This window comes from Ambystoma mexicanum, chromosome 2q, assembly GCF_040938575.1.
Source record: "Ambystoma mexicanum isolate Mex_15411 chromosome 2q, UKY_AmexF1_1, whole genome shotgun sequence".
In the NCBI taxonomy this organism is placed as follows: domain Eukaryota; kingdom Metazoa; phylum Chordata; class Amphibia; order Caudata; family Ambystomatidae; genus Ambystoma; species Ambystoma mexicanum.
In genome coordinates this window covers 1,107,687,864-1,107,715,593 of record NC_090924.1, presented here as the reverse complement: position 1 = coordinate 1,107,715,593, position 27,730 = coordinate 1,107,687,864, and the positions used below count along the sequence as shown (strand labels likewise).

The window sequence follows — 27,730 nt, the reverse complement described above, 5'->3', positions numbered from 1 at the left end:
TCATATTCCCGCTGGGTAGCTATAAGGGGACCCCTGTAGAAGGACTACCGGTGCTACAGGTACCATGGGCAACTAACTCTTTTCGCTATTTGGGCGTAGATGTACATCACACGGTGCAAGAAGAACACAGACACAATACGGAAGTAGCTGTCGAGAAAATTAGAAACAGCATGCAGTTCTGGGCAAGATTGGCCTTGGCGATGATGGGGAGGGGGGCCATGCTTAAGATGGTAGTTCTGCCCAGGCTCCTGCACTACTTCAGTAATATCCCATACATAATACCCAAGAAGTTTTTCAGCAAATTGAATAGCATGTATAGGAACTTCCTGTGGCACGGTACCCGAAATAGAGTGGCGTTTTGGAAACTGCAGAACTTTTATGAAAAAGGAGGTATCAGACTGCCTCATTTTGAGGTTTATTACTTGGCGGGACAGTTACAATATGTGGCCAAGTGGATTTCTGATGAAGTGACCCCTGAACATAGGGTGCTTGGACAGGACTGCGCCCCGTTTTATTTGAAAGAAATGATTTGGCTGTCCGAAACTGAAATGAGGGGGCGTCCTGCGATGTTGAGGCTTGGATGGAAAATTTGGCATAGGGCTTGTCGTTTGATGGAAGTCCCGTGCCCGTGTCTCCCGCAGATACCTCTGGTCGCTCTGACAGGAGGGGACGATCAGTTGAGGGCGATTGTTAGGACCTACTGGGAATCAGTGGGGCTGGCAACGCTAGGCGATGTTTGGCAAGAGGGATCCATTAAGGAGTTTATAGAACTCAACGAAAAAGAAGCGGGGCTACACACGGGCCAATATGTCACGTACATTAGATTGGTACGGATGATTAAGAATACCTGGCCAGAGACAGTTTTGATAGAAGAACCAGATGCAGTTTTGGAAACAATATATGATATGTCCGAAGGGGGTCATGAGATCTCGAGACTGTATGAGATGGTGATGGCTAAGGCGGGGAAAGATTTAACACATCTGAGGCTGGACTGGGAGGTGGAAGTCGGGGCCCCGATGGAGGACGGGGTATGGGAGCGTGCCCTGGGTTACCACAAAAAAGTGTCTTGAAATGCCAGATTAAAACAAATACAGCTGTATGTAACGCATAGGGCATACATGACCCCCTTGAGGATATCCAAGTTCCGAAACGCTGGAATGCAAGTGTGTCCTAAATGTAACCTAGAAAACACTGACATGACACATATGTGTTGGTCGTGCCCGATTATCAGGTGCTACTGGGGAGAAGTGGCACAGAAACTGGCTGATAAAGGGGTTACTCTTGTCACAGACACAGCCTGGGCCTGCTTACTGGGCGGGTTCCCTAGGCCACGGAAGCTCAAGCATATTGAGAAACTGAGAAATCTGGCGTATGTGTTTGCGAAACGCAGGGTCGCCATGGGGTGGAAGAAATGCCAAAAACCTAAGGTGGATGTATGTTGGAAGGACTTGCAGAAATGGGCGGAGGCTGAAATGGTGGCATGGCAAGAAGCGAGTAGCCGGGCTGATGACGGGGAGGCGGGTACCCTGTTGGCTTGGAAAAAGCTAATAACAGAATTGTTTGGAGTAATACCAGATCCAACAGACTCCAAAGAGAACGAAACCCGGCCGCATGTGCCAAACATTGAAAGGGATTGGCAAATAGGCTCACGGGGGGAGGGAGGGATAATGGGAGCAGTGCTTACGATAACTTGATGTGTAACTGAACTATTATGATTATGCTGCTTGTTTGGTTTTTGTTGTTTTGTTTGCATAAAATCAATAAAAAGAAATTAAAAAAAAAAAAAACTTTATGTCCAGTATATTAAAGCAAGTATGCGACACCCTATGTATCAAGCAAATCAGGACGGCAGTATATCATCCCGAGACGGATGGACTCGTCAAAAGAAACAACCAGACGATAAAGCAAATGCTGCGGAAAACCATCCTGCCAGGAGAGAGGAATTGGGACTGACTAATACCATGGATCTTGATGATGCGGAGAAATAATCATCTACAGGCTTCTCCTTTCGAGTTGCTATTCGGCAGACCTTTAAGGACTCTCCTGGATATCCTAAAGGAGAGTTGGGAGGAGCAGCCAAGAACAGAAGTGTCGGTGACAGAATATGCGGCTCAGCTGAAGTCCAGAGTGGAGAAATTGCAGGAGGTGGCACAGTCACATCTACAACAGGCTCAGGGCAAACAAGAGCGTTATTACAACCAAAGAACGAAGTTACGTTACTTCCAGGTGGGGGACCAAGTCCTCGTGCTACTCCCTACTACAGAAAATAAGATGCTAGCATCTTGGAAGGGTCCATACCAGATAAAAGAAGTTTTGGGCCCTGTTACTTACCTAGTCCATCAACCTGGGAAAAGAATTCCCTTTCAAACATACCACATTAATCTTTTAAAGGAATGCAAGGAGCCGGTGGCCACAATAGGGGCGTTCAAGACCGAAGAGATCCCATCAAAGCAGCTACTAAAGCTAGGGGGTCACGCCGTTAAGGAAACTTCGGATATTAATACTGAGCATGACCAAATAGCTCCAGAATATCTACCCTCAGCGGAAGATCACATAGGAAAAGAAGCCCTGAATGTCAACCCAGACCTTGCCCCACGTCAAAAGAAAGAACTGTGTGACCTAATCAATCGTTACACAGGGATTTTTTCTTCAGTCCCAGGTAGAACATCATTGACATGTCACCACATACAAACATCCCCAGGTACAAATGTGAGGTTGAGACCATATAGGATCCCGGAAGCCAGGCTACAAGCGGTTAATAAAGAAATAGAAGAGATGCTACGCCTGAAGCTAATAGAACCATCTCACAGTGAGTGGTGTTCACCATTAGTGATGGTCCCTAAACCAGATGGGAACACTCACTTCTGTATGAAGGTTAAATGAAGTTTCGAAATTCGATGCATACCCTATGCCCAGAATTGAGGATCTGTTAGAGAAGCTGGGCAAAGCGGAGTACCTGTCGACAATTGACCTGACAAAGGGGTATTGGCAGATTCCACTGTTCCATCTGACCGCGAGAAAATGGCTTTCACATCCCCGGCCGGATTGTTCCAGTTTACTGTGTTACCCTTCGGGCTACATGGTGCCCCAGAGACATTCCAGAGGCTATTGAACTATTTCATAAAGGGCCATGAAGAATACATCAGAGCATATCTAGATGACATAGTGGTATACAGTCAAAGTTGGCCGGATCACTTAAAAAATTTAAAGGAGATATTCCAAACCCTAAAGGAAGCCGGCTTACATGTCAATCCCAAAAAGACCCATTTGGCCAACACATATACCAAATACCTTGGTTACTATGTCGGTCGAGGAGAAATCCGTCCTCAACAAGAGAAAGTAGAGGCCATCAGTAAGCTACAGTTCCCTGTAATGACTAGACAAGTCAGAACCTTTCTGGGCTTCGTAGGATACTCCAGGCGATTCATCCCACACTTCTCGACAATCGCTGCCCCCCTGACGATCCTTCTGAAAGCCAATGCACCACGTAAGAGAGAATAGAGGAATACAGAAACCGAATAGGCGTTCGTGGCCCTTAAGAGTGCCCTATCAGATAAGGCCATTCTAAGGTGTCCGGATTTCGAGAAACCTTTTTGCCTACATACAGATGCCTTTGGTTCAGGATTAGGCACTGTACTCTTCCAGAGTAAGGGAGAAGAAGAAAGGCCTGTCTTGTTCATCAGCAGAAAGCTCTTACCTCATGAAATGAATTACGCAACCATCGAAAAAGAGTGCCTAGCAGTGAAATGGGCCGTAGAAACTCTAAAGTACTATCTATTGGGAAGAACATTTACTCTGGTTACGGACCACGCTCCCTTGGTCTGGCTGTCGAGGAATAAGGATACAAATCCCTGTGTGTTAAGATGGTTTCTCTCGCTACAACCATACTATATCCACACCATCCATTAGCCGGGCAGGAAAATGGCTCAAGCTGATTACTTATCCAGATTGCATGCCCTTCCCGATCGTAAGGGCTTAAGGGGGAGGATTTGTGACAAGGCGGTGGAAAGGAAGGAAGAGCCAGGACAAGACCTCTAGCAAGAAGCCAATCAGACCTTGGGAGATGAGGTCATAATGGAGGGAGGCTACAACCTGGGAGACCTTGGGGGATGAGGTCATAATGGAGGGAGGCTACAACCTGGGAGGGACAGACAATTGGCCAATGGTAATGCTCTAGAACAAGAAAGATTCCAAGGATGTCATACTGATGCAGGTCTCTGGTGTTTGTCTTTTGAATTAGAGAGAACAGTTAGAGGAGGGCCCGGGGTCTGAGGAGGAGGTGGCCTATTAGTGGGCCTATTGACGTCCGACCATAAGGAAACAGTAGTCCAAGTTGCACCCGCTGTGCCCTATCCTGTTATAACCCGTTTATAGAGATTTACTAAGACATTTATCCCCAAAGACGAAGTTAGCCGTGAGAGAGTTGTTGCTGATGGCCCTAACAGCACTTGAGACCCAGCTGGAGGCCTCTGTCATCCAGAAACAAAGGTGAGTGTCCAGTGAATGAGAGGAAGACTGAATGAACAGAGAGGCAGAGGACCGTGCTAACAGTTGTCCAGGAAGCCTTCCCAAAAAGGGAAGGGGCTGGGCCAAGGAGGCTGGAGTACAACCAACACCAGTGAGGGTGTGAGCTGGAGACCTCATGTCTGGAGAACTATAGAGAAATGAATAGGGAGGCTTGAGAGACAATACAAGACTTTAAGGAATTGATGATGAATGATCCCTAGGAAAGCAGTTTCCAGAGAATAAAAGGCAATAGAGTCTCATCTCCTGGAGAAGACTCCCGAACACTGTTAGCCTCAACAGAATGATTTGTGAACAGTATCTTCACCTTTTTGAGAAAGAAAATCAAACAGCATGTTGTCCCCCATTTTCCCCAGAATTAAAGAAGCTTGTTGTTTCTGCAAATAAATGTCAGCAGATCTTTTACACATTATCTCGTAATTATCCTTAGCATCAGGATATAAATTGAATACAGACAAGTCGGAAATCTTACCCCTACATCATATCCAAACATCAGGTATGAAATGGTGTCCTAATGGTCTAAAATACTCTAATTCCATCAAGGATATCATCAAACATAATACTACATCTCTATTATTAAGAAACAAGAAACTCACTAACTCCTGGTCTCCTCTGTACCTGTCCTGGTGGGTAGATTAGAATCTATAAAAAATTATATCTCCTATGATTATGTATTTCTTGTACATATTACCAATACCTCATTTCTCCTCATTCTTCAAATATATAGATTTGTATCCACCAAAATGTCACTTTCCTTTGGAGGAGTGGGTTTCCCTGACTTTAAAACATATCATATGACTTTCATCTTGAAACAAGTACAGTTATGGTTTACTCATGAACATTCTACTGATGTACTTGACTGGCTAAGCTGAGAAAAGGCCATGGTCTCCCCTCTTACCCTGGCAGATTGCTACTACACCAAAACAAAAATAGATTCATAGTATTATTTTATCTGCCCGTTGCCTCAGAACATAAATGTTTCCACATATGCCAAATCCCTCCAAATATATTTCATAATTTCTCTGGTTTAATCAGTTGATTAGAATCAAGAAGTGATCCATTTTCTGGAGGTTGTGGTTCTCTCTGGGCTTCACATATCTTAATCAGATTTTTATACATGTTCTTCCAATCACTTTCAAGGAACTTGCTACTAAATTCCATATCCTGATCTCATAAATGCAACAATACATATCTATAATTGATGCAATTATGGAAAATTATGATTCCCTCATATGTAGAAATATTGATGTCAATGTAGATAGGCTGCAATCAGTTCATAGCTCCATTATGACTGCCTCACTGTTATATACAATCCTTATAGGAACTCCATCCATAGACACTATGCGAAACTGTTATCAGACTTGGCAGCAAGCTTGAGCTGTACTAGACCATCAACTACAATGGCCTCAAACATAAAACCACATATCGAGAATCACCACATCAGCTGGCCTATTACAAACCCTATATTTCTTTCACCATAGAGCTTTTATCACTCCTTCTTTACTTCTGAAATGTGGCTCTTCACAAAACGACAACTGTTGGCGTTGCCTTCAACCTTCAGGGACTTTTAAGCATATGATTATTAACTATAAATATGTTAAACCTTTCTGGCTCAGTGTGTGAATACACTTAAAAAAATCTTTAATCTACAGCTTGATTTTTGTCCTCAGCTACTCTTTATTGGAAATGTTAGGCCAACACGTTATGCATAAAAGTAATGTTTACCTGTTTAATATCTTCATGTTGGTGGCCATCAACACTATAATGTCCAATTTTAAAAATGTAGACCAACTACACTTATTATTAAGTAGAAAGTGCTGACTCTACCTCTTTCCAGGAGTATACATTTAATATTCCAACATGAGGTAGAGAACAACTGGCAGTTCAAGAGTTACAAACATCCACTAATACGCTATGTTTAGAAAAAATATAAAAAGGTTTATTTAAGTTAAAACATGAAGTTAAAAATCTATTACTTCAATTATTGAAGATAAGACAATTAACAATTGATATGTAACTACAATTACAAAAATAGTAGTGTCATTTTCTAATCCTTAAAGATTATCTCTTCTCTATAAAGTGATTATCCGATGAGTTGAGTATAGCTCTCAACCTCAAGTTATGTAAATATACTTTTCACACCAATGTGTGGTTATAAAGGGTTACACTCTCAACATGTTTCTGTTCCTAATCTAATAAATAGTCAACATTCTTCAGGAGATTTCAATCTTAATGTCAGAGTTCTATTTGGGGGTCTATATATGTATCCCCTTTCTTTCAAGGAATTATTCTTGCACTTCTTGGCTGTCAAAAAAAAAAAAACCAACAAACAGAGTTAGCAATAATTGCTAATTTTCTGTTATAGTCCTATTAGAACCGTTGACCTAACCACTAGGTATATACCCGTGTCAGTCTGTGGGGGTCATCAATATGCTTTTAGGTAGACTCCTTAGTAGTCTTCTCCTCCAATTAAATCGGTGTGTAAAGCAGAATAATTATGCTTTAAAATCGTCTTTTTAACCTTTATGTTTCTTTTTTCTCTTGCATCCTCACTATCTTCATTGTGTTTACTTGGATGCATTTGTGCCCACCTGTGTTCCATAGGCATTTATTACTGTGGTCCCATTCTTTAGAGTTTAGTATGCATCACTTCGGTAGGTTCTGTGGTTAAAAGTAAATAGGGTGCTCTTTCAGAATCTTCTTATCTCTACGTTTAATCCAAAGTGATCAAGTCATTTTATGAATGTCTTTACAGAACACATTTACCTTTCAGCGCCTTTCAAGTGGCCTCTGAGTGTTTATATAGTTCTTGATTGCTTCTGGTAGCTTTTAGTAACCTATAGTTAAAAACAGAGATTTGCCAAGTTAGTAAGGTGCTTCTCTCATTCCTATCAGTGTTATACCATTGTGTATATGCTGTCTTCCAAGTATTAATTAATGGGTATGAATTCAATATGTAACATTCATAGATTACAAAAATACATGCATTTACCCCTTTACTACTACTAAAGCATGAACTGAAATGGAAACCTCTTATAGAATGTTTATCCAGTATTACTTTTGCTTAACTGACACCCAACAAGACAACTGTTTGTGCATCATCCTTTGCTACTTTCCCTTTTTTATTCCCACCCTCCCTCTTGCACATGTTGTGTTCTGTCTTGTCTTTGATGTGTGTCTGATTCCCCCAACATATCCAAAAATGTGGATTCTCACACCCATTAATCTCATATCCATGCAAGACTTTTATGTATTTTTTCTGATAGTTTTGTATTTTTCATTTGCTAACTTACATGCTCTAATTAATTGATGACCTGTATTATAATCCTGTTATACCTTGTATGGTTATTATTAATAAAAAAATCTTTTAAACTAAAAACAAGTTAATGGAAGTCACCTTACACAAAGCCCAGTTACTTTACAATCCATTATATCACACAGGGCATGTGCCGATAGGCACACTGACTGACCTCTCTTCTCCCAGATGGGGTTGTGCCTCTCCTTAAGAACATGGAACATGTTTGCAAATATATGAGACTGAACTACCAGTTCATAGATGGCAGAACCTACAGCACAATTAATAACTACAAAACCATGTGCTCTGATTCACTTAGGATGGCATTTCTACACACATGTTCCATGTTTCAAAAAGGAGACTTCTATGACGGAGGGGAGTCTCGGGCACAAAAGCTCCTGGTGAACCTCTCAGTGCTTATGACAGTACTGGGTGCAGTGTTGGCACTCACATATGTATTGGCCCACAATACCCATGTGGGTTGCAGATCATAAAGGCAATATCTTTGACGATATATTTTGTTTCTATTTTTATATTGGTTTGGGTGTGGAAATGGAAAGAATGACAGGAATGACCATGCTTTGCATGAGTGTTGTTATATGGGAGGTGACATACATTTAGGAATTTCACAAGACCTTGTCCTGCACTGGCTTAAGACAGGAAAGTCAAGGCACAGGGGAACCTGCCATAGGGACAGGCACATTATAAGCGCATAACTTTGAGAATCAGGGATGAGCTCCTGGATGCATCTGTAGAAACTAGCCAAGTTGTCCAAAGTGTATTCCACTAGCCTATGAATGGGGCAAATTCTTTCACTTGCATGAACACTTATTGGTTTATAAATCTGCCCAGAAGTATGAAAATAGAGGCCTCCGCAGGCCTGTACAAACGATGGCTAGCACATCAGCCAGAGTCGTGAAATGTGACTTCCAAATCCGTGAGATATCCAATGTACAATGCACTTTCCTGACCAGCAATACACAGTCTCCCCCTGCAGCCATATTTGCTCTGCGGAACGATTTTTGTCAATGGGAAAAAGCAAGTATTCCGGCGCTGAGTACTGCATAGTTAATTATTGTGCCTGGAACTTGCACACATCCGTTATTGCATGGATTGGCACCGATCACTAACCGGCTGAATATCAAGGGTCCTGTGGTGGGGCAGTGCAAGTCAGAAATGGCTGCTTCCTTTGCCAGGCTTTAATGAGCAGTTGGCCTCGGATGTTCAGAAGTGCTGTTTCAGTATCGTCTTTGGGCATGCATCGCAACTGGTTGCCTATGCTTGGTCAGAGCGGGTGTATGGGTATCGAGCAGGTTCCCTTCTTTGCAGCAGTTTCAATTCCAGTTTGAGTGGAAGAACAAACTGATGATAGCAAAGAAGTGCAAATTAATGAAATTTCCAAAAGATGTGCTGGCTCTAAGCGTTGACACGTGTTTCCCGCCTAATGTGGTGACCACCAAGGTGTGCGGCATGTAAATTGCTATTTACCATCTTCCTGACAGATGTAACATTGCCCAACATATGCTTGTTCAAATCCTCGTACAACCCGATTGCTATGTACAGTTCCTATTGCTGGCTTTCTACCATCTGACGATTACTGTGGGCTTTTACTAGATGGCAGCACAAAGAAAGAGGATAAACCCATTCTGTTCTAATTGTTAACCTCTGTAAATAGAAAAGCAGCTCAACCTTGACATAGCACTGAAAGCATGAAACAGGTGTCGACACTCAGAGCTATCAATAATGAAGGATAGTAATCTCTTAGAAAAAATCAGTACTTTGCAATACTTTGTAGTCATCTCACTGATATTACAATAACAATAAAGTACCACTCCTACAATGCAAGGAACCCAAAAGAAACCCTTTAAAATAAGATATGTGAAATGTCTCTTTGCTGCAGCAGAATCTCAGCTCAAGACTCATTATTGCTGAGGAAAATAATCTGAGACAAGTGCAGCTGCAAATCACTGCTTCGCCAGCACATCAATAAAACAGGTGTATGGGTGGTCTAGGACGGGAGATCCCAGCTGTCAGTCCATCCCTTTGTGACTCAAGGATGCACTTGCAAGGGGACAAGCTAAACCCGGGACACACCCTCCGTGCACAATCCCTAAGTGTAAGGATATGGAAACATGCTTGGGAAGTTGGGCAAGCACACATTCAGTTCGTGGGTCATTTTCTTTAAATCGGAAACTGCACAGTGGCCACCTATTGAATTTGCACTTACATGAAAACAGGCTTCCCCTGTGCAATGTAAGTGATGTGTTCTATGAAATGAAAGAACTAGGGTAACAACATGCAGTCGATATCACATTTATGATTTGTTTTTGCACTTTGTAGTGCACACTTTGTAAATTCTGTCTGCCACAGACGAATGGCAGAGAGTATTTGCAATGTTTCCTTTGGAATTCCTTGGGCCTCATTACCAGATTGGTGGTAGTCATGACGCTATTTGCGCCATGACTGCCACCAATAACGTGTCTGGCACTGGTCTCGTTCAATGAGGTCTTACCGGTGTAGTCTGACCTTTGCGGGACTGGTAAGTCCCCATTGAAAAAGCCATTCCCCATTCCCATTTGAGCCCCTATAGGGCTCAAATGGGAATGGGGAAGGCGCTAATAATGGTACCGCAAATTGCGGTACCGTTATTAGCTTCAAAATCCCTTAACGGGTCCTGTCCATAACGCCTGGTCAGACCAGGTGTTACTGGAGGGACCCGCTAAGGGCCCTCGTAGTAGGGTGGTAAGGGATTACTGGCACCGGTCTCCTTACCGGTACCCGGTATCCCTTACCGCCCTACTCGTAATGAGGCCCCATGTCTTTTACGTGGTGTAGAAAGCAGGTGAATTCCATACGCTTTCAGTACATTTGTGGTATACATTCATGCAGATATGTATGTTGGAGAGGATGGGGTGACAACAATAGCAATTGCATTCAGTGCCCCCGCTCTCCCATGCAAATCAATCAAAATATGGAATAGAGTAAAGAGCATGTGTCCAAGTGTCACGCATGCCTTTTACCTATTTTCTGTATTGTATTCATTCATAAAATCCTTATACAAAACAGAACAAAATACATTTAACAATTAAGACATTCAACTAACAGGTTTCCAGATTAAAACACCTCATAAAGGTATAAATGTAACTATTCACTGCACGTCAATAAGATATCATTGAAGTATCCAGTAAGATTGAAAATATCTGACATAAATACACAGTCAATATAAAACATAGTACACTTATTAAAATGAATCAATTAACTTCAAGTTCGTTAAAAAGGTCAAAACCGCGATTAAAAGTGAAGTGGTCCAACCACAAAAAATCCTGTACCCAAAGAAATCCTGATTAAGATAAGCAGCACCATGAACACACCTTAGGAAGTGGTGCAACTCAGGGCATTTGATTAAAATGTGTTTCAGTGATTCTACTGATTGGTGACAGAATCTGCAGCTGTTCTCAGAGTTTCCTGAAGAATAATACCTCTCGAGTATGCAGTACATTAAACTAGAGTCTAAGGATAGTTCTTAAGAAGCAACCATTGGGGCATTGGCTTTCATACAGGGGAACAGACGCCAAACTCCTATTCTATAAACTGATATCATAAATAGTTTATAAGAACCCCTAGAATCACATGTTTTGATCCAATCGTTTTCATCGATTTTCTTTTTAACTTCCTCCGGATAAGCGACAAGGATCTCATTGGTTTTATCCAACCTAACCAGCGTTTTAGTACATTTACACTTAAAACTACTTATACAGTCTGAGTTACTCATGTCAATCTGAGTACACATGATACAAAGTGTTTCCATTCCCATGATTATTCTTCTATAAAGGGAAATGGCTTTTCATAGCTTATGACATCTACAGTGACGCTGTAAGGCAAGTTCAGAACCTTGTGCCAAATTCTCCCCTCTTATGTCTCAAAGTCTTCAGAATAATGAACTGGTTTCAAGCCCATATAGTACAGCTGGAAGTACTTTCAATTGATAAAACGGTATAAGCGGAACTGGAGCAAATCAACTGTAGTTCAGCGCAGTGAATTGCATCTGTGCTCCAAATTGGGACCCCCTCTCAAGTAATTTTTCACGCAAGGTTGCTCAATGGGAAACTTTCACCAAGGTGAAACCCAGGTATCTTATACCAGAAACTACAATCAGTTGATAATCGCCTAATAACCACATATATTTGGCAGGCCTTATTCTAGTGCCACTGAAACACATTATACTCATTTTATGTGTGTTGAGCTTTAATTTATTCTCACTAGTGCAGTCATAAATACAAGACACAAGATGCTGTAAACCCAATTGGGTCCGATCCCGCAAGAGAACTTCTTCAGCATCTTCAGCATAGCTGGGCGAGGAAATCTGCTCACTTGCAATTTTTGGCGGCAAAAAATGCAATAGGGTCTAACCTTTCTCCCAAATCAGACATGTATACATTAAAAAGGCAGGGGGCCAGAACAAACTCCTGCCTGAGCCTCCTGACAGTGGGAATGGCCTTAGAGACTGGGCCCTTCATATCCAGCGTGTCTCTAAGTATTGTGTTCCTATGTAAATGCACAAGAATTGCTAGAAGAGATTCTGATTATTTTATTTTTTTAGACCAGAACCATGACCTGTCTACCGAATCAAACACTTGAGTCAAATCCACACAGGCAACATACAAAGGATCCCCAACCTTCTTATTGGCCATGTTTTTTTACTCTGCTCCAAAATAAGCATGACCTACTTTGTGTATACATCTTTCCTAATTTCTTTACTGTTATCTAAAATCTGGAATGCTATTTATGCAATGCAAAAAATACAATCATTTTTGTTTCTTTTCAACAGCAAGGTGAACTCTCCAGAAAGTTTTCAGAAGTGGAGACATTAAGAATGGAAAAACCAATGAAATCCTCCTGCTGCGTGCTATTTATCCTGTTAATCGTAAGTGAAGCAAATATGAACTATACATTTTAATATGGCAATTTAATATTATTACTAACTAAACTAACAACTTCCTTGTAATTGATGAACTTTAAAGCAGTTAACAATGGAAGAATAAAGAACACTGAGGCAGGCTGTCAGAGGCATAAAGCAACTCCCAACGTTGGAGTACAAACACTTCAATAGAGCACGAACATTTTGCACATTTTCTGTGCAATTTAGTATCCTTATTTGCAAAGGTAGACCATTGCAAATTAATACTTTTGCACAGGTCATTCTGTGCACATGTCGATATTGCGCGCGCACCCGTGTAAAGCCCCGTTAAGTCCCGCTTTGCCGCGGACCCTGCTTCAGCGCTTTCCCGTGGATTTGTGAATTATCTGCATCAACTACAAGCCCCAGCAGGTGAAGAGAGAAAAGAAAGAACTATTAACTTCTGCAGAAATAAGACCTATACTATCTATGAAATAGATTTTAATATATTTCTCTCTTGTTTAGGCTTCACTGCATTAAGGGCTGGGCGGAGCTATATAAGCTCAGGGGCGCGCGCACCGCGCGCGGGCACGCGTGTAAAGCCCGGTTAAGTCCCGCTTTGCCGCTTCGCCGCGGCAACGCGGTTAGCGCGGGAGATTTAAGTTTAATATTTTTGTAAACTTGGTGGTGCTCAGGAAGAGGTACCACAGTGAAGTAAAAAAGCTGATCAACATGTTTACTCTTCGAACTGGCATGCCATGCACAGAACGAGTGCGTGCCTTATTGGAGTCGACATCAAAGGATAGTCCAACGTTCACTCCAAAAATGGTGCGTCCTTCTGTAAAAAGTGCGCCTTGGGATAGACGAGTAAAGAAGAAAAGATCACGACTTGATTTCGTCGTGGGTGATTTGAGAGACTTTGGATTTGCTGTCAGACACTCGCCACGCCCTGTGGCACGAATGACTGAAGTTAATAACCTAAGTGTATCAAATGTAGAGGCGCTGCCACTTTGTAACGAACAGGAGGTTGTTCCTGTTCAGCAACCCGTTTTGAGCCCACAGTTGGCACAGGTCACCAATGGTGGTAATGAGTTGATGGAGCAGCCATGTAATATATCTCTGACTGATTCAATGATGTTGCAGAATGCTCGGTCTGGGGTTGTCAATTCAAAGCCCCTGACTAAGGAAAATTATGTTGTTGATGACGATGAAGCTGAAGATGATGCAATTATAGAGCTGGAGTCATCGGACTCTTGTTTTGTGGCCAAGGAGGACGATTCTGATCTGTCTAAGTCTCCAGCATTATTTAAAACTGGAAATATATTGGAATCTGAAAGCTCCATTTCATTTATTCCGCCGACCCCCAGGAGACCAAACAGAAACAGTTCAGTTGTTAATCTGGACCTCGCGACAAAAAAAGTAACTCCTATGACTTTAGAAACTATGAATATGGCCATGATGTCCCTTGCCAAATTATTTGAAGCATTAGACTCAAAGGTTAATTTCATTCAAGATAATGTTGAAAACATTATGAGATCACAGAAGGAATCTAGTTTGTCCTTGGCCCAAAAACATGAGTCTGATGCCGAACAGGCAGTTCTCTTTTCCAAACAACTGGGACTGTTGTTGTCAATATGTAAAAATATAGATGTCCAGTTAGATAGTAAACTGAGTTTACTTATAGCTGGAAAAAACATACAAAGCTATAAGACTGCTGTGCCTTTTGTCGAGGGTATTATAAGAGAAACAATAGCATCGAAGACTGAGAATGCACCTTTGGAATTGCAGACGGGTCGAATAACAGCAACAGTTAAACCCGCTGTTGAGGGGGAGAGGGGGGAAAATCCTATGAAGATAACAGTAATGGCTCTTCCATCCGACCAGTTAGTGTCAAGTGAAGAGGAGGTAGGAGTCCCCAATGATGACGAATCAGAAACAAACAACGCGAAGCCGCTAAAAGGGGCGTACACGATATTTGCTAAAAATTCCAAAGGGTTGACTAACCAATCGAAGGCAAATGCAAAGAAATCAAAAAATCAAAAGTCCAGAATAATGGCTCCAAGTGGGCAAACAAAACAATTTTTTAAATCGTTGTCTAAACCAGATAGGTGCTCAATGTTAGCCTCCAATGCGATCACAAACAAATATCAGAACTTATCACAAGAAAGACAAAGAATGATGAACAAGGGTATGATCCCACATCATGTGATTCCTTCTCATGCACCTCTAGATGAGTTGGTGCAAATTGCGGAGAAGCTAGAGAGTGGATCTAGAAATGTGACAACACAGACTCAAGTTTTATCTACCGCAAAGAAGAAGCAAGTAAAGGATGACCACGTATCTAATGCAATAGTCAACACTCAGGATCTTAGGAAAGCAGTAGATGAATATATGAGTCAATTTCATCCGAAGCCGTCTCTGACTCAGCCTTTAACTCGGATTTCTACTCCAATCATAAAAAAACCTGAACAAGAGTATGATCAGAACACAAATGCTGGGAGGGCCTTTTCTAATCAAGAAGTAAAGTCTTCCAGGAATGATTCATCAGTAACAGAATTAACATCAGATGCTCAAGACAATCTGCAAAATAATATCTTAAGCACAATCAAAGACTGTCTAGTTGCTCTGACTTCAGAACAAAAAATTCTTAAATCATCCCTGAAAGCAGTGATTAGTAGTCAACCTGATGTGGTAAAAGCTTCTGATGAAAGAGGCTCTCTCAGGAGTGTTTCATTTAAATCCCCGGTAGAGGAGACAAAATGCAGCATGCATATAGAAACATCCAATAAGCAGAGAGGTCCGGATTCAAGAGTAACAGCTAAGAGTAAAAAACCCTCCCAGTTGTTCTCCTTGTTTCTTAGTTGTCGGGGGGGTTCCTTCCCAAAGTACACCATGAACAGAGGGAGCATCATGCAAATATTCTCAGATATTCCTGCTTTGGAGGATATCTCCTCTAGTGATGTGATACAAGTAGAGTTCCCCGATGATAACGATCCAACAGTGTCCTGTCTGTGGATAAAATCTCGCATCATTTTTAACATCATTTGGTCTGCTAAATCTGACCTTTTTGATTTGGGTTTTAATTTAATACCAACCACAAAAGAAACCCTAACGGCTGAGGTTGTTTCCAAATTTGCTAGTCAGGGAACTGATGGTGACTGCATTTCAGTTAAAGGATGCAATTGTGGGAAAACGTAACTAAGAACAGATGATCTCGATGCTCGAGCTCAGAAATTGGTAGTTATGAGCTGGAACGCTAGGGGACACAAACATCTGCTAAACAACGATAATTGCTATCTGAAAGAATGTGATCTAGTTCTTATGCAGGAAACTTGGCTAACCGTCCCACCATTGTGGGACAACCACTATGTCCACTTAGTACCAGCCATTAAGGGACAAAAAGGTAGACCAATGTCTGGTTTGGCAATTATTTCCAATGTGTCCACGACAAGTATTATTTCAGACGGGCCCAATCCAAATTCTTATTTGCAAGGCTCAATAATAATGTTCCAAAAATTGAAATTCTTAGTTATAAATATTTATTGGAACCCAATTGCAATTCTAACCCCTACCTTTTTTAATGAACTGAATGCACTAATGGAAGATACTCTAACCATCACAGATATTGCACACGTAATATTAGCTGGGGATTTAAATATACACCTCCTGGCATCAACGAAGAAAAGAAATATGGATCGAGTCTCATATTGGAAGGCATTTATTAATACGTGGGATCTAATTATGCTAAATGGAGCAGTGCAGACTGACAATCCTCCATCTCATACTTGGACCTGTGGAGCCCAAAATGCTATAATTGATTATATGTATGTTGATAGAAGATTGTTTGAGAAAATTTCCGAGTTTAAGGTTATTCCAACCACAGCGAGTGATCACTGGATGCTGAGGGCTGAGTTTTTAATTCAGGCTAAGGATGAACCACGATCCTGTCAGCGTCAACTGAGTAATCTAGTTATAAACTCACAACGGAACAGATTACAATGGTCAGGTGACGCACTGCACGCCTTTGCGTGCAGTGTAACAGATGACCACCTACGACTGCTGAGAGGTATGGACTCAGCGGATTATCATGAAAAGATGCATCTTTTTGCTTCCGTCTCAACTTCAGGTACTAAAAAAAGCATCAAGTGTCACACCCATATATTTGATCAAGGCATCAGCGAGAGAAAGACGCAGTATCGAAAACAGAAAAGACAAATAGCTTATTTACCGGTACATCATCGAGAGCATGCCTTACGCAAATTGAAGACTAATTATAAGAATTGGGTCCGATGCCATAAGGCAATTATGTTTCAGCATGATGGTGAAAAGTGGTTACAGGTGGCTAAAATTAAAAATACATCGGAAATTTGGAAGTTAATAAATAATGGAGCAGTTGGCTCCCAATTAACAGCTCAACTTAATGGTGTGTCGGAAAAAAGGTGGGTTACTTATTTTTCTGGCATTTATGATCTTCCAAACAATAATATCTCACAATTAAATTTGGAATCTATTAACCCATCTTTTCAGATTAATTTTGATCAAGAAGATGTGTTATTTTACATAAATAAAGCTAGCGCATCTAGAGCTCCTGGGCCAGACGGCTTGTCAAATTTTGTTCTAAAACAAAATCCGGAATTATGGGCATCCATTCTTTACGAAGTCTTCCAAGCAGTGCAAATTAAACAAGCAGTTCCCTCATCATGGTGCAAGGCCATTACGGTGCCTATTTACAAAAAGGGTGATCGAGCGGATCCTGCAAGTTATCGTCCGATTTCACTTCTTGACGCACCTGGTAAAATCTTCAGTAGAATTATCTTGAGAGATCTTAACATTTGGGCGTCGGAAGAAAATCGCCGAGATCCATTTCAAACGGGATTTGTTGCAGGCCTTGGAACCAGCATTAACATAACGACTCTTAATGCAATTAAAGAGTTGTGTGCTATAAGAAATCAACCAATTTATCTGGCGTATGTTGATTTCCGAGTAGCCTTTGATTCTGTAGACCGGAGCCTGCTAATTGAAAAATTGTTGAAATTTAGTTGTCCATCCTCGCTTGTAAGCTTAATATATTTACTTCACACTAACACCTCAATGAAGGTTAAAATGAATTTGGAAGGGCTGTTATCTGAAGAGATTCTCACCAAGCGCGGCCTGAAACAAGGCTGCTTTCTTGCCTCCACACTGTTCAATTTGTTTATACTTGACCTGGGTAGCGAATTTAGTAATGTATTGAATGATGCTCCTAAACTTGGGAACCAGAGAATTGCTTGGCTTCTGTATGCAGATGATTTAGTTCTTATCTCGCAGACGCCGAGTGGCCTGCAGAACATGCTTGATAAACTGAGTCAGTATGTGATAAATAATAATTTAACACTAAATCTGGAGAAAACACAAGTAATGGAATTGGGGAGATATAAGTCAAGAATAAGGAAACAGTATTGTTGGTTTTTGAATAAGCAAAAGTTGAATGTAGTTAATGAGTATAAATACTTAGGTGTTATATTCAGTAACTGTCCTACAAACATGCCTCAAAGAGACAGTATAAAGGGTAAACTGTCAACCTTGATATCACAGGCGAGGATTTTACAACAGAAGTATGGCAAGTTCTCGTGCAAGCACATTCTTATCTTTTATCAGCAAAAGGTAATTCCTATTGTTACTTATGGGTCCGAGGCATGGTCACCCCTGAGGGCTTGTTATTGGAACAAATTAGAGGCAAGGTTTTGGAAGAAAACTTCGAATCTTCCGAACTCTAGCCCAATGGCACTGCTTCGTTTTGAATTGGGAATTCTTTCAGTGAACATACAAGCATCTTGGAAGAGATGCTGTTTATTTCGGAAATGTGTTCTTGGTCTATCTAGTAATAGTGTACTTAAGATTCTGACAGACTATTTACTACGATCTGACCATTTATTCCCATCAAATTGGAGAGAGGCTGTGTTGTTAGATTTGGCGGAAGCGAACATCTATTTAGATCTTTTACTATCCAATCCTACTAAAGCCAAAACTAAATTATATCAATTGGATTGGAATTTAACTGAACAGAACTGTCTCAAATTAAAGGACTTTGACAGAGCTCTGTTAGGGTATAAAAAATTTCGACATACGGCTGATTATCTATTAAAATGTCCCTCACATACTCTTAGAAATCAAATATTGAGGTTTCGCCTAAATTTATGGCCAACAAAACAAGTCCTGTTAAGGAGGGGGATTATTAAGCCAGATTCTTCATTATGTCGTTTCTGCAATGATGGAACAGCTAAAGAAAATCTGAAACATTTACTAATATAATGTGTTGCTTTAAAAACGCAGAGAAAAGACATTATTAGCAAATTAACAAGGCACCATTGTATAAGACGCTCCAATGATGAACTATGGCATGAGCTATTTGCGACATCAAAGATCACAGTAAGAATAGCTACTATCCAATTCTTAAATAAGATACTGTGCTCACTATAAATTAGGGAGTAACTTGATGTCTGGTGAACGGGAGAAGGAATGCAAATTATGGCTTTCTTACTACTTTTAACGCTTTTTAACGCTTTGATATCTACCAGTATACAGTGTGTTTATATTTGGTTTCGAGGTGTTGCCTTTGATTTTGATTTGGATGAGTAGTTATATTAATCATAAGTTGATATAGTATGATGTTTTTATCTGTTTTCATTTAATATATTTAAGTCAAGTTGCTTAAGTTTAATTTTATTTTATTGTTAAAAAAAATTCCTTTTTTGTATATGTTTTGTAAGAATAATGTTGTTTTGAAAGGTTAATCTAATTAGCCAACCAAAATAAAAAAATAATAAAAAAAAAAATAAAATAAAGAAACTATTGTGGCTAACGTACATGGTATTTTCCATCATAATATTTGACACACTCTTTAATGCATGTCTCATTGGAGATAGCCAAGCAACAAGTGATGGCTAACAATGCTTGATCCTGTGTTTATAATCCAGTGGTAAATCATCTTGAAAGTATTCCTTTCCATTGGCATCAGCGAATGAAATGGCACTTAAGAACTTCCCTTGAACCAGTCCCCAAGGATGCATAGACCGTACAACTAGGCAATGTCCTCTTCCTCTCTGCATGACAGCAGTCGAGGATGCCACTTCCCTTTAGCTGTTGGGGTAATGGCGGAATGCATATGGTTGCATGTAGCTAGTTTCACTAGTGTAATGGCAACCGATCTTCCATAAAGTGTCCAGAATTGAATGCTGCTGAGAGATTCCATGTGGTTAAGAGGCATCACTTCAAGCATGTCCAAACATGACTGGCTTCACGGTCCACTGACATAGTGTGAAGCACTGACTATCAATTACAGCAATCAGGGCCATACTTGAAAAAGGACCATGCACCCGCCGCTATGTCTGATGGTTCGGTGCTTTCGGGGGAAGGCAATACACTCACATTATTTGGGTCTGAAGGCTTTTTAGAAAGGGCATTTATGGTATTGTGCCTGATAAGTCTTTGTTAACATGGGTGCGGGTGACTAGTGTTGTTTCAGGCAGGGGCTGGCGTGGGTTGTAACGGATATGCAGTAGTAGTTAAGCCACACACAGAGGCCCTGATGCTCCTAGGAAGTTCTTCAAAAGAGTAGCACACATATTGGAGGTACTGTTTTGCCATTAGGTTTTAGCAACAGAAAGCTCTGATAAATATGAAGACATGCAGTTGCACTGAGCTGCCCTTAGGCTCCTGGGAACCTTTTAAAAGACTCGGCCGGCTCTTACGGACAGCCAGAAATGAAATTGCAGATACCTTCCCCAATGCACTTGGGCACTCCTTGTGAAGACTGCCAACAGTGGCATGCAAGGTTCTAACTTGTTTTTGTTTCCCATGATTGTAGCACACTGGAATATCACACGTGTGACGATGAGTTTATTCCAATTCTGATTTCTGTGCATGTTTTTTGTACATCCGGATTAAGAAGTTAGTAGCAGGTAGCTTTTATCATATTCCCTTCAAGAAATGTGTTGTATGGCTGCCAAAGATACCATGATTCCAGACTGCCAGAGACATTCCAGTGTACACTTTTTGAAAGCTTTCCTCGAAACTGCAAAGTACATAAAGCACAGAAGAGTTCATATTTGTCCTTGCATAGACAATATGCCAAACCGAATACCTGCTTGTAAAAATCATCGCTGAAACTCAGACCTTCTCTTTTGCAGATTTTAAGTCAACTTCCTGCTAGAGCCATAGCATTCAGAGGCATTGTCTGAAAGAAACATTCCAAAAAAGGCATGGGGCGAAATTACAAACATTGAGCCTGCTATACAAAACGTTTTTCAAGGGGATTGCACCGTTGTAAAATGCCTTTGAAAATCAACCCAATTGTGTGACAAGTATTGCACAAAGAACAGCTTCCTTAGCACATTTGCTAACACCTGCTAGCAAATTCAGTATTTCCTTCCCATCCCTTTTTAAACATTACACTTTAAGGAGCTCACAAGAAAAACAAAAACCCCTACCTGAGCGTTCTTGAGTTGCACCTATAAATACGTAGTTGAACAACAACTATCAGTCTGGATCATAATTATGTAAATTGAAAAGAATGTGATGAAGGCCATCTTGTGATCCACCAACCTGGCTGTAGCAGGGACTTCCTCTCATGCACTCGAAGATGGACCCAGTTTCCAGGTCTGAGGGGATAGCTGTGTCTTTCATCAGGTCCCGGGAGTGCCAGCATTTGCCTCCGAAATCGATGCCCTCCCTGTAGGCACACGTTTAAATAGTGTCCAGGCAGATTCATCCCTTTATTTCCCCAAACAAAATAAACTGAGTGGCATCAAATTGGGCAACAATAATACCTAATGCTACATCGCTGAGAAGTGGCAGGGATCTGGCCAGAAAGCTGGAAAAAACAGTTAAAGTTAAAGTGCTTTCTTCTGATATATCTATGTGACCTGCAGTCACAGTTTAAAATACTAGCTAGATGCATGTATTACCCTGAAATTAGGCCATAATACCATCTATTAATAAAGCAATCAGAAGCGGGAGCAATCTGTCATGAACAACTATTTAAACATGTAAACGTGAACAATTTGAAAATCCGAGTCCACCATTGCCACGGTTGAGCCATACTGCATACTTCCATTTTGATCAACAAAACACCTCAAACCGTTCCTGCTGCTTCAAGCTTCCTCGGAGGTTGACATTTGCAGGGACATTTGTGGAGATTTAGTACAACAGCAATATTTCGTCCACCTCATCTAGCATTCTTCAAACTTGGGAAGAAAGGTCCAGTGGCAAGTGAATATCTTTTTGTAAAGGTCACTCGTGACCAAACGTAGAGTAAGAATATTTTCTATCATTGCATAACCAATTTGAAGTCATACACAGTTACAGGCCTTTGTGTGTTTAGCCTTCCATCTACATAACAATATCAGATATAGTACATACATAATAAAAATGGATTCTAGGAGCTAATCATGTTATAGCTTGGTTGCTTAATTTAAGTAGGATATTTGGTGAAAAACTGTATTAACTATTTCTGTTACATCTTCAGCAAAATTGGCTCTCTTGTTTGTTTATGGGAATATAGCTTGCTGCATACATTTGCTTCCTGGATTATCCAAAAGTGATGCATTGTTCCCAGTTTTAGTTTTGGGTTTATCTGTTTTATCCCTATTTCAGTTATATGTGTGTATGTGTGTATTGGGATCAGATCTGATTAAGGTATGACAAACTGAGCTTTATACATGTTGGCTGACATCAGTTAAGTAAAATTGGTGAGTGACCAAAAACACTTTAATGTTTTTTGCATCCTAATATTTCCTGAGATTTCCCACTATGGGCCAGAATAATTTAAACATTAAACAATATTAACAATGTAAATACTCAAATATTACATTAGGCATTTGACAAATCTTAAAGCCTGGAAGAAGCATTACATACTGATATAAGAGGTTGATGACATACCTGAATACATCAAACCATTTTTTTGTCCACAGAAATTAACAATGCATAGGTTTAACAATCTAGGAACATTTGAAGATCTTGGGATATGTAATTAAGCACTGGTTCAACAGATAATGCGGAGTGGACGGAGAGTGGCAGTCCTGCAGGAGAGTCTGGAAGGTCTGTTACCCATTTCTACTGATTTCTGTGTGGGGGAGGACCCTTACATAAACCCCTTCCATCCGCGGAGCGGACGCGGAGTGGACAGAGAGTGGCAGTCCTGCAGGAGAGTCTGGAAGGTCTGTTACCCATTTCTACTGATTTCTGTGTGGGGGAGGACCCTTACATCAACCCCTTCCATCCGCGGAGCGGACGCGGAGTGGACGGAGAGTGGCATTCCTGCAGTCATGACTGTTAGGGCTGCAAGGGCAAACAGAGAAATGCGGGAAATTGACATTAACTCGGAGCAGAACGACCCCCCGAGAGAGGAAGAAATGGAGGAAGAGGGTAGATGCCTGAGGAGCGCCAAACCTAACCAGAAACAGCAGGGCCAAAAACAACAACAAACATTAACCTTCAAGGAACATCTTGCAGCAAACACGGGTTTGCTTCAAATGGGCTCCCCAAAACTGACGATGCAGCAAGAGCAAGCGACCACCATAAAGGCGCAACCCATCAAAAGCAAAGTCTACCGGCCACCAGTGGTCTTAGTAGACTTTAGACCAGCCCAACACGGCCCCCAGCGACGACCATCCCTACCTGGAGGGGCGACTGACGTGCTGTGGGCAAAGAGCCTGGAAGTCAGGACAGCCGAGGCTTCTGCCTGCCGGAAAGATGCCCTGTCGCCACTCCGAGCCGCTGCGGTTGAGCAGGACCCCGTGGAGGCGGCCCTCGAAGGGGGACCGCGGCCCACGTGGGATGGCGGGGAGGGGCTGACGGAGAGGGAGGGCACGGCTGAGGAGGTTGGAGCTGCAGGGAGAGCGAGCCTTGGAGTGGGAGCCAGGCTTGATGGTCCGGCGCAGTCCTCCATACTTCCCTCCCCCCTCGGAGCACCGCAGGACGCTCCCCGCCCCACAGCGGAAGCTCTCGGAGGAGGAATGTCAGGCGTGGATGTTGCTGAGGGAGGGAGGGGAAAGGAGGAGGATGGTGCAACAGCCTCAGGAGAGGCAGAGCCAGAGGAGGCAGCGGGCCCCCCACCTGAGGAGAACGGGCAGGGGGAGCCCGACAGAGAGCTGCACACTACAAGGGCATCACCGCCGTATCCACCAGCGGAAGCGAAAGTGAAAGTGGTGGCTCTCATTCACAAAGAGGTGGAGGAAAGTGCAGAGACCAGTCTGGTCTCAGAAAAAATCAATGAACAATGGCAATCCAACCCTAATAAAAAGAAAAGACAGAGAACAAGTTCTTTGCCCCTCAAGAAACTCAAGAGCCGCAAAATAACGAAAAATAAGATCAGTATCAGAACGAAAAAAATGTCCAAGAAGCTCGAACAGCAACAAAAAACACCAGGACAATATATGGACAAAATAAATGAAAACGAGCCACAGAGAGGAGAAGGAGGGGCACTTAAAAATTCTACAAAGGATAATTTTTATGCAAACATAAGGCAAAAAGCAACAAAAGAGTACTCCCAGAGGGAACTTATAGATCCTGAAATACTGGAAGCTTTAAATGATTGCTTACCGGTAGCAAAACTACGCAGAGTTGAGCACTACGTTAGTGATAACCTGTCATATAGTAAAAGATTGGCCTCAGAAGGCAGTAATAAGGCACAAGGACAGCCAAGTGTCAAAGAGAGGGCTGAGGGGGAATCACCGAGCTCGATGCCACCCCAAAAGAGTCTTATGAATTCACCAAGAGGCCAGTTAAATCCGGAGCCGACAAAAGACACAGAGAAGGGGGAACACAAGAGAAATGTGGACAAAGAGTCAGAAATGGGGGCTGTCATGTCTCAGCGCAAAGGAAACCCCCATACCATTCAAGAGGAGAGCCTTACTACAGTTGATACGGAAGGTCCAAATGGCTTAACAACAGAAAATGAGGAAGGCTCCTGCAAGCTAAACCCTGCAACACCCTCACCCCCTGAGGGTACAGCCCCGAACGTAGACAACTTCATAGGAACAGACAGAGACAAAGCTCACAAAACCCCAAATAAAACGCTGGTGCCTGAAAAACCGAATCAACCAGGGCTCCCCAAAGCCCAAAGAGAGAGCACGACAATAGAAAGGCCATCCACAGCAGGCACAGACGATCTAAATCAAGATAATCTTATGAGACCCCAAATCAATCAAAACTTGTACATGGGGGGAAATGACAACCGAAGTTCCCATATCGACAGAAATCGAAAAGGAAGAGCCTCATCAGAAACAACAAGGCCATCTCGAGGCAGCTGGACAAACCAGACAACAATGTTAACTGAATCACCTATAAGAAGAATCTCTCCACATCAACTGACCAGCCCGACGGACTCCTCAAATAAAAAAAAAATTGACTTATTGTCAATTATGTCATCAGTGAACATTGCATTGGCACCATTTATGAAGCTTTACGAAACTATTGCTGACTCCTTGAAAGACCATACAAGCATCCAAGCGATGATCCACAGCAAAGTTATCTTCCTAGAAGCATATGTCATGGCCTTGGAAGCAGAAAATCAAGCACAGTCATAACAAACGATGTGGGCTCGTCCTCCTGACAAAAAGAGCAGTATGGAGAAAAAGAACACAGACTGGCGAGCAAAACAACGGGGACTCAAACTATAGCTACAATAGACCTCACAACAAATAACTTACCAACAGAGTGTGCAAATAAAGAGGCGAAGTTAATACCGACCGGGAGCCAACCAACAAAGAGACCACCACCTAGACAACCCACTATTGGAAACCAAACTGCAGAAGGTATTTTTCAACTTTTTACACGACCAGTAAATCAAAAGGAAACATCACTAATGAAAGCCAAAGAACCAGAGTCGAGGCAAACAAAAAACCTAGAAGTATCAGAAAAAAGAACCTCCAGCCTATCACCATCAATAATTGAACGTATTGAAAATGAAGAATTGATGAACCTGAGCCAATACCTGCCAGAAAACTCTCCTATGAGCCTAAAGGCACATAGCCCCAGCAAAGCTTTAACTTCACAATCACACAAAGAAAAAGAAAATACAGAAATCGCAGGGAGACATGAAGAAACGACTGGAGAAAAAGCAGCAGAAAATTCTAGGGAAAACGCGAAAAACACAAAGAACAAGGGCGCTAGATCAATTGAAACAGATAGACAAAGCTAAAAAGGATGATGAAAGAAACAAAAAAAGAAAACGAAAGGACGAGATCGAGACCCAGAGACAATCAGACCCCAAGAAATCGCAAAAAAGAACAAAGACATAACTCCTTCAAACAGAAAGATGGTGAACGTGGTAAATCAAGAAGGAGATCAGAAGATAAATGGGACGAACAAAAACATGAAAGAAAACCGTGCAGAAATACATCACCAGGCAGACCTCGTTCTCAATCCAGGAACGCCCACAACAAAACCAATGCTGAAAAGTGACTCAGCCCATCACAAGATAAAGGAGAAACGATCTTTCGGTACAGATCCAGAACACAGAAATACAACTTAAAACCAAGAAAAGTGGACAAAGCTAAATGGCGCATAAAGCTGACACAAGTGAAAGAAAACAGAGATGAAATAACCTTGAACCGAAATTCGGTGTTAAAACTTTTTAAACACATAAAATCTGAATCAAATAAAATCAGACGACCTGCTTGTGGTAGAGCTCAGCCATGTAAACGCAAAAGCAAAAACGGTACTCTACGTAACATCAACAACGTTGAAAAACTTGATTCTCGATTGTAGTGAAGAGCTGGACGAAATGGACTATGATGTTAAAGTGCAATCAGCCACAAGCGAAGAAGATAACAAAAGGGAGGCTGAAAACAAAGGGCGCACTACGCCTAGCAGAAAGCAAGTAGGCAAACACCTAAAAGCGCCATAGGAACAACTGGCCGTAAGAAATCTCCTGCAAAAAACAAGGAAAGAGCAAGATCCCTGGAACCTGAAGAGAAACTGAGGGAAAACCAACAAGCCTCCAAAGAAATCAAAAATTATGAAAGTTCCACAAAAACCAAAGATACAAAAAAACTTAACAATGCCAGGACAACCCCAGAAACAGCGGCCAAACTTTCAACAGAAAAAGTCCCACAAAAAAGATGTGAACCCATGAAAGGCATATGGTCCTGGTTGCCTAAAACTCTTAGGGAAAAAAAGCAAATATAGCAACCCGCGAGAGACGAGCACATTCTTCAAGATAGACATCGCTCAACCCCCCAAAAGTGCGAACTAAAAATGTTCTCGTGGAACACGAGAGGACACACCCACCTACTGTCTCCAAGTAACATGGACCTGGGGTCATATGACCTACTATGCCTCCAAGCGACCTGGCTGACCGAACCCCCTGCAATAAGGGGGTTCGAAGTCATCCTGGCACCAGCCAAACAAGGATGCCGAGGAAGACCTTCATCGGGTTTACTGATTGCGTCTAAAAAAGACTCCGGGATCAAGAAGACTCCGGCATTAGAAGAAACATTGTTCATCAACCAATTGATTCTGATGGTCAAGGCGTCATGGACCCGACGGAACACCGACAAAAATGCCTATGAGAAAGTCACCTTAATCGTAGCAAACACCTACTGGAACCCAGCAAGCATAGAGCCTACCACCTACATAGAAAAAATTGAGGACGCGATAGGCGAGGCACTATCTGAACATCTGGTAAAATACTTCCTCATTTGTGGAGACTTGAACGCTGCGTGCATGAGCTCGGACGAAAGGGAGGCGGACCAAGGACATAACTCAACAGGCAAACAACGTGGCAATCTATGGGTCAAATTGATGAATTCAAGAAACCTTCACAATTTGAACGAAGCATTCCCAGACTCAAATCGCCCGCCATCATGGGAAATAAATTAATCGACAGGTACCATAGACTACATCTTCGTCACCGAACCAATACTGGCAATAACGAAAGACTTTGAAATTACACGAGTAACATTAAGTGACCACAACCCCCTGTCAACAACTTGGATGTCAACAAGGCCCCGGAATGATTACGCTGAGCACCA

At 41.8% G+C, this 27,730-nt stretch overlaps 1 protein-coding gene across 1 annotated transcript in view; it reads left to right on the top strand.

Annotated features, from left to right (window-relative positions):
* Window positions 1–27,730, top strand: part of CALCR (calcitonin receptor) — a 2,903,406-nt gene that overhangs the window by 793,677 nt on the left and 2,081,999 nt on the right. Inside the window, exon 4 of the mRNA XM_069648468.1 lies at window positions 12,648–12,743. Coding sequence (XP_069504569.1) covers window positions 12,693–12,743 — 51 coding nt within the window. The 5' untranslated portion in view covers window positions 12,648–12,692. The remainder of the gene's footprint in view (window positions 1–12,647; window positions 12,744–27,730) is intronic.